We start from the raw sequence: 7,850 nt of genomic DNA on the forward strand, positions 1-7,850 counted from the left end.
CCCCTCTCCTTTCATTCCCTTAGCTGTCCAGGACTAGGTGGAGGGGGTCCAGCTGGGAGGAGGCCTCGGGGAAGACCCAGGACTAGGTGGAGGGGGTCCAGCTGGGAGGAGGCCTCGGGGAAGACCCAGGACTAGGTGGAGGGATTATATCTCCAACCTGGCCTGGGAACGCCTCGGGATCCCCCAGTCAGAGCTGGTTGTTGTGGCTCGGGAAAGGGAAGTTTGGGGTACCCTACTGGAGCTGCTGCCCCCGAGACCTGATACCGGATAAGTGGATAATGAAGATGGGTGGATGGATGGATGGATGGACGGACTGATGGATGGATGGATGGGTGGATGGACGGATGGATGGATGGACGGACTGATGGATGGGTGGATGGATGTTCCACCAAAACAAGTTCCTTCCCAGGCTGTTTTTCAGAGGCCCCGAGGCTCCGTCTGGGCACTTAGCTCCGCCCAAGACCATTGTGATTGGTTTAAAGAAATGCCAATAAACCAGAGAACGTTTTTCTCCCATCCAGGAATGCTGTGTGGAGTAGCCAGACCCTCCTCTGCAGCGCTGTGGAGGAAGGTCTGACAATGTGAGATAAAACAAACTGAGATAAAACTCTTCTGAAGTGAACTAGTTTTGCTTTTAACTAGATCTCTTGAGAGTTTAGAATAGGAGGATATTTCCATCCAGAGATCTACTGCACGCTGGTTGAGTCCTTCTAGGAACAACTGCAATCCAGAGTCAACTGTCTTTCTTCAGTGTTTCTTCTTTCTTTTCTTCTCTTTTCTTCCCTCTCTGGTAGGAATGTCACATGTGGCAGTTGCTCCTCCCCTTCTGCTTAGACATGGGTGAGGGGAGAAAAAGGGGGTGAAGGGCCATGAGGGAGAGATGTTACCGAGGAGTGTGTGGGAGAAGAGGAGGAGGAGGAAGAAGAATAGGAAGAGGGAGGCGTGTTGCTCTGCTGCTTCTGGAAAAAAATCCACTCCAGACAGACGAACTTCCTCCTCTCCTGCACGGCCAGCTTTAAAAACTCCACTCCCACAACATTTTCTCCCCCTCTCCACGCTGACTCGCCATCAGAGAGGAGGAGGCTCTCCAGACGTTCACAGGCTCATCCTTTTATCATTCTCTGCATCCCTTTTCATGTCTTCTGAGACTTCCTGAAGGACCTTTAAGAAAAAACAGAATTTTTGCATCTGCAGGTCAGATTTTCGTTACTGTGCGTCCAAAAGTTAGTTGTTGTTTTTGTTCTTGGAGTGCGTTAGCTCTGGTTTTTCGTCCCAGACAGGGGGGTGTTGTATGTGACTGGAGAACATGAGAGCTGAGGTGCTGGTCTTCTGGGCGGCTTTGACCCTCTGCTGGGCTCCGGTCGCGGCTCGAGAAGATGTGGAGGAGGACGACAAACTCTCCGGGGACCCGGTTCAGGTGAGAGTCCCCCGAGGACTGGTCGAGCCCAGGAGACAGACGGAGGAAGGGGGGGACCAAATGAAAGATGAGCCGGCTGAAGTGGTGCAAGAGGAGAGCACAAAACCAAAGAAAAAGAAAACACCTGAGGAAATTGAGGCAGGTAAGAAGCAGCAGACACAGACACAAGTCTACTGTCATCTGCAATATGAGGAAAATATCTGATCACGATATTAGTTGTGATTAATAAACAGATATTAAAGTGTACTTAGTGCTTCGGCTAAAATCCAACATACTGATTGTTGGATTTAATACAAAGAAAATGAAATCTTTTCCAACTTTCTTTTATCGAACAAATTGAACATTGAGATGAATGTAAAAGGCAGCACTAAAAGAGAGAATGATTTCAAAGAGCAGTTTTATGCTGATTTTATCTTTCAACTCACACAAAAGATCAGCCAAGTCAAGTCTTGAGTCTATGACCTGGAGTCCAAGTCTCAAGTCTGTGAGTTAGAGTCCAAGTCACTTCTTGAGACTATGACCAAGAGTCAAGTCAAGTCTTGAGTCTATGACCTAGAGTCCAAGTCTCAAGTCTATGAGTTAGAGTCCAAGTCAAGTCTTGAGTCTATGACCTAGAGTACAGGTCTCAGAGTCTATGAGTTAGAGTCCAAGTCAAGTCTTGAGTCTGTGACCTAGAGTCCAAGTCTCAAGTCTGTGAGTTAGAGTCCAAGTCACTTCTTGAGACTATGACCAAGAGTCCAAGTCAAGTCTTGAGTCTATGACCTAGAGTCCAAGTCTCAAGTCTATGAGTTAGAGTCCAAGTCAAGTCTTGAGTCTATGACCTAGAGTCCAAGTCTCAAGTCTATGAGTTAGAGTCCAAGTCAAGTCTTGAGTCTATGACCTAGAGTTCAAGTCTCGAGTCTATGAGTTAGAGTCCAAGTCAAGTCTTGAGTCTATGACCTAGAGTCCAAGTCTCAAGTCTGTGAGTTAGAGTCCAAGTCACTTCTTGAGTCTATGACCTAGAGTCCAAGTCTCAAGTCTGTGAGTTAGAGTCCAAGTCACTTCTTGAGACTATGACCTAGAGTCCAAGTCTCGAGTCTATGAGTTAGGGTCCAAGTCACTTCTCGAGTGAAGTCTGAAATCACTCGGTGCGCGAATTAATGCAACTTGAGTCCGAGTCTCAAACTCAAGTCCCTTATCTCTGCTGAGAGATCATTTCCATTATATCGCTCTAATACTTGAAACAAATGTTGTAAATGGAGATGGTAAGAATCTCTTTAGGCCTACAGCCATGCTAAATGAAAAAAACTAAAAGGTTTCAAATGTAACAGTTATTTATTTACTTAAAAAAAATGTATGTAGAATTTTACACAAAGCCACATGGAGAAACTGGAGAGGGGCTAATGAGCCAGAGGTTGCCGACCCCCTGGTCTAAGGGCATAAGTCTCCTGGCATCTGGTCTGCTCCTGCAGCCAAGACTCTGACACACACACACACACACACACACACACACACACACACGGGAAAGGCTGCAATCAATCTCTGAGGCAGGAAAACATTTGGTTTGAACTCTCTTATCAAGTGCCCCAGCTTTCTCTCTGAACTCGTCCATAGTTTTCTTTGTCTCAGACAGATTGCTCAACTCCATATGGTCACAGAAGCCGTGTTAGTATGTGTGTGTGTGTGTGTGTGTGTGTGTGTGTGTGTTTACCACATGAGTTGCATTGCAGAAACCTGATGAAAATATCTCAGTGATTCAGAGATGACAGGGGCAGAAACGCGCAGGGCGTCCGGTTGGTGGTCTGACATTTTCTTGGCAGCCTGACTGATCTCTGCCGGGAATACAGGTTGGGTGTTAAAGTTTTAGAGGCTTGTTTTGTCCGGCACAATGAGAATGAGAATGAGCTTTTACAGCGAGAGCGAGAGAGAGAGAGCGAGAGAGAGAGAGAGAGAGAGAGATGCCTGTGTGCCTCAGTTATGTCTCCCAAGAAAGACACATCTGTGGAAAATACAAAGTCTGAGCAACAGCAGAAATATTTCCACTATGACTTTCCAGGAGTGAGCAGACAGGGTTTCAGTAGCATCGATCAACGGCTCTGATGTTCTGAATGTTAACTTTCCGCTGCAAGAAGCAAAACCACGAGCAGCCAAAACTTTTCATGTGTGGCTGATTTAAGTTGCATCAAAGGCCATAATTAACTAAACCTGACACCCAAAACAAGGTTTTTTTCACATCTTTCGAGCTTTGTCTGTCCGGGGAAGGCTTGGCCCGAGTGTGCAACATCTTCATCAGCCCGGTTTTGCAGGATTTGTGCAGTCTATCGAGGCATGAACGCAGTTATCTTCTGTTTGCATTGATAGCATTTATTGTATCCATGGGTAGAAAAGTTGTTGTCGGGCCCCTAACGCCCCCCCCTACAGTCGGTGTAGTCATGTCAGAGTCCAAGTCTGAGTCACTGAAGAAGTTCAAAGATGTCCAAAGAAGTCCGAGGCCCAAGTTTGAGTCATTGTAGTTAAATCTGGGTTGTATCTAGTTTTACAGTCAGTCATAACATGCATAAACTACTGAAAGCTACAGTGCGTAGTTTCTGTCGCCCCCATGAGGAATTATAAGTAATGACAACAACACTGTCGCCGCATCCACATGATACAAGTCTTCTGTGATCCTAGAGTCCTCATACAGTAACTAATAGCCAAGTACAAATCTCTACTTTCATTAATTTTGAGGCGTCTTATTCAATTTTACAGCATTTGAAAAACAAATTGAAGTGTTTTTGAAATAGTATTGAGTAAAAGTTGACATATTCCAGTCTGTGATTATCATCAACATCCATTCCTTTAATTTTAGTCTCAATAATTCCTAATTTCTGCTTTTCTAACTCAAACATGAGGTATAATTTCCTACCATAAATCCCAAAAATAACTGTAAAACTAAAGTTAATAAGTTAGTGTTACGTAGTGTTGAAAACGTCAAAAAAAGTGACAAACACTGAGAAAAAAGCGTCAAAAGTGTTGAAAAAGGGGGAAAAACTGTAAGAAAAAGTTAAAAATATAGATAAAAAGCGTCAACAAAAGTGTTAATTTTTAAAATTTTGACGGGAAGACAACACGAGGGTTAAAGAAGACATTCACCTAAGAAGTTATATTTTAGTGACATGCAGGGACTCGTTTTAGACGATGCATCTTAAATATCTTGAAAACATTTTGTTTTGAGTTGTTTCTCAGATGAATGAATGAAATGATGATTTTTTTCAAACATCTCATGAGGTTTTTAAGCTGCTCTGTTACTTGTAAAAGATAGAAATCTCAGCAAGTCATTTTTATACTTGTTCCATACTTTTTTACAAGCAAAAAACCATCTTATATCCGGGGTTTTTTGGCCTTTTCTCTAGTGCACGTAACCATGATGCACACCATACCATATCTGTGCCTTAGAACTCATGTTATATGATGTTATTTCTGTGTACAGGTGAATTGACAGTAATGAAAAGTGGCTGCCCAGTACACCGGGGGTGAGTAATGGGTTGGCAGTGTTGTGTTTAGGGACCGGTGGAACATCAGGAAATATGTCTAGCAGGAGAAAACAAGCCGCCCTCTGTGTCTGCGTTGGAGTCGGATGATGGTTACATAACCACGGCGGATTAAAAACCCCGAACCCTGAAGCTCTTTGAAGATCTCCTCTCTGTAATGTTCCATCCAGTTCAACATGGAGCCTTTCAGGTCTTTTCCATCCGACTGCTGAGGAGGTGTAACGGGGCCCTGAGCTGATTGAAGGGTCCGCTCTTATAAATCTGAATGTTTTGGAAACTAAAGGCTGGATTTGCATGGTGTTTACTGTGCACGCACTGTGAAAACATTACGCCTTCACAACATATAATCTAACGTAGCACACGTTTGAACTGTAAACCCTAGTGTTGTTTCCACCTTCGGGACCCTCTCGTGTCCCTCGGGTCAAACTGACCCTTGACATATTTGGGGTTTTTAAAAACAATTCTGAAATCAAATGTTACTGCATACTCTATTAACAAATATTGTCTTTATCTCAATTTCCAACAGTTGAGATAACACACATGTTTAGGGAATGCATCAGTCTCTACTAGAACACTATTAAACATGGAAGTGGGGCTTTTGTCACAAAGTTATAATTCATGTTAAAAATCCACTATGGAAGTGTTATATCCTGAACTGAGTCAGGAATACATGTTTATCACAGGAAATAAGGAAAGGACGTTGATTTAATTAGAAAAAATGTAACTTGGACCATTTTTCTTTTTGTAAAATTTTGAAATGGGTCAATTTGACCCGAATACCAAACAAGGGTTAAGTTAGTTGACAAGAGCTCTTAGTTTCCCTCATGCATCACTCTGGACAATCATTAGAGCCCAAACTATGAATCAACCAGGTTAATGTATTGGTATATACTGGATATTGGCTTTTTGCAGATCAGTGGCAATTGTAGACCCCCTAAAAATTATAATAAAATAAAAAAATATTATTTTTTTTATACAGCAGAAGCCAATGTGGTGCTGACAGTAATAAATACGTGGAATCCATATCAATTAAAATGCTTTAATTTCGGTAGTCATACGTACGAATGGTTCATGAGACCAGCCAGCAGGATTGACTGTCAAAGGAACAACTGGCGCGATTATTAGGCCTTGGTCTCCACTCTCTGAGTGCTATTTAGTTTGGTGTCGGACCAAAACAAACCAATGAACTGTGTTTCAGAACCAGTCCCTGCTGTGTTTATGTGTTCTGGCCGTCTGTCTGTCTGTCTGAGCTGTAACTGGTTTTATAGGTGCAGTATGACATTTTCTTTAAATACGTCCGTGCTAACAAACAGGCAAGACCAGAAGAGAAACATTTAGGCGATAAAAGTTCATTAACATCTCCAATAAAATGCTCAATGTAGCTACACAGCTACTTTATATGCCATAAACACACACACTGTGTACTAATTCTTCTTGTTAAACTCATCTCTCTGAAGCCAGGGCGAAGAAAGCAGCGGAGAAGGAAGCCAAAGCCAAGAAGCAGAAAGCTCCTAAACCCACCAAAAAGCCAAAAGGCCCCAAACCCACCAAGAAACCAAAAGCACCAAAACCCACAAAGAAGCCGAAGGCACCCAAAGCCACCAAGAAACCAAAGGAGACGACCACGGTGCAGCCCAAAACCACGCGTCCGTCTCTGGACCAGGAAGAGGAACTGGGCTGGGACGCACGTACGTACACATCACATCACATTATCCCTTTTTACTTTACTGTATTTTACTAATTTTATATTTATCTGTATTTTAGTCTTTTCAATGTTTTCATGCTTTTATCTTTTTGTATCATTGTCTCTTGGGTATTATTGTCTCTTGGGTATTATTGTCTCTTGGGTATTATTGTCTCTTGGGTATTCTTGTCTCTTGGGTATTATTGTCTCTTGGGTATTATTGTCTCTTGGGTATTATTGTCTCTTGGCATATTGTCTCTACGCATTATTGTCTCTTACGCATATTGGATCTTACGCATTATGTTCTTGGGTAAGGGTTATCTGGGCGTTATTGTCTCTTGGATAATGTATCGGATTTTGTTCTCTTGGGTATTATTGTCTCTTGGTTATTGTCGTTCGCATTATTGTCTCTTGGGTCAGTGTTTTCTTGTATAGGTCTTCTGGGTCATTATTGTCTCTTCGGGGCTGTTCTTACATATGCTCTCTGGGTATTATTGGGCTATGTCTTGTTTAGGGACATTATTGTTCTTACTTGGCTCGTTCGATTATTGTCTCTTGGCGGTATTGGTCTCTTGGGCGTATGCTACTTGGGGATATTGTTCTCTTGGGTTATTATTCTCTGGTTATTGTTCTCTGGGCGATTATGTCTCTGGGATTATTGTCTATTGGGTATTATTGGCTCTGGATATTATTGTTCTCTTGGATTTATGTCTCTTGGGTATTATGTCTCTGGATATTATTGTCTCTTGGATATATTGTCTCTTGGGGTATTATTTGTTCTTGGTATTTCGTCTCTTACGCATTATTGTCTCTTGGGTATTATTGTCTCTTGGGTATTATTGTCTCTTGGATATATTGTCTCTTGGTATATTGTCTTGGGCATTATTGTCTCTTAAATTTTGTCTCTGGGATTTTGTCTCTGGGCATTATGTCTACATTTGTCGCTACCATTATGTCTCTTACGCATTATTGTATCTTGTGATATTGTCTCCCTTGGGCTTATTGTCTCTTGGGCATTAATGTTCTCTTGGGTATTATTGGTCTCGGGGTATTATTGTCTCTGGGCATTATTGTCTTTGGATTATTGTCTCTTGGGTATTATTGGTCTTGGAGTATATTGTCTCTTGGGTATTGTCTTTGGCTCTGGGATATTATGTCTCTTGGATATTATTGTCTCTTGGGTTATTATTGCTTCTTGGATATTGGTTCATCTGGGTATTATTGTCTCTGGGATTATTGT

At 42.3% G+C, this 7,850-nt stretch overlaps 1 protein-coding gene across 1 annotated transcript in view; it reads left to right on the forward strand.

Moving 5' to 3' along the window:
• Positions 1-893: 893 nt before the first annotated feature.
• LOC116686166 (adipocyte enhancer-binding protein 1-like) overlaps positions 894-7,850 on the forward strand; it is a 25,835-nt gene continuing 18,878 nt past the window's right edge. Inside the window, exons 1-3 of the mRNA XM_032511134.1 lie at positions 894-1,194; positions 1,277-1,559; positions 6,384-6,614. Coding sequence (XP_032367025.1) covers positions 1,307-1,559; positions 6,384-6,614 — 484 coding nt within the window. The 5' untranslated portion in view covers positions 894-1,194; positions 1,277-1,306. The remainder of the gene's footprint in view (positions 1,195-1,276; positions 1,560-6,383; positions 6,615-7,850) is intronic.

Source organism: Etheostoma spectabile, unplaced genomic scaffold (assembly GCF_008692095.1).
Source record: "Etheostoma spectabile isolate EspeVRDwgs_2016 unplaced genomic scaffold, UIUC_Espe_1.0 scaffold325, whole genome shotgun sequence".
Lineage (NCBI taxonomy): Eukaryota > Metazoa > Chordata > Actinopteri > Perciformes > Percidae > Etheostoma > Etheostoma spectabile.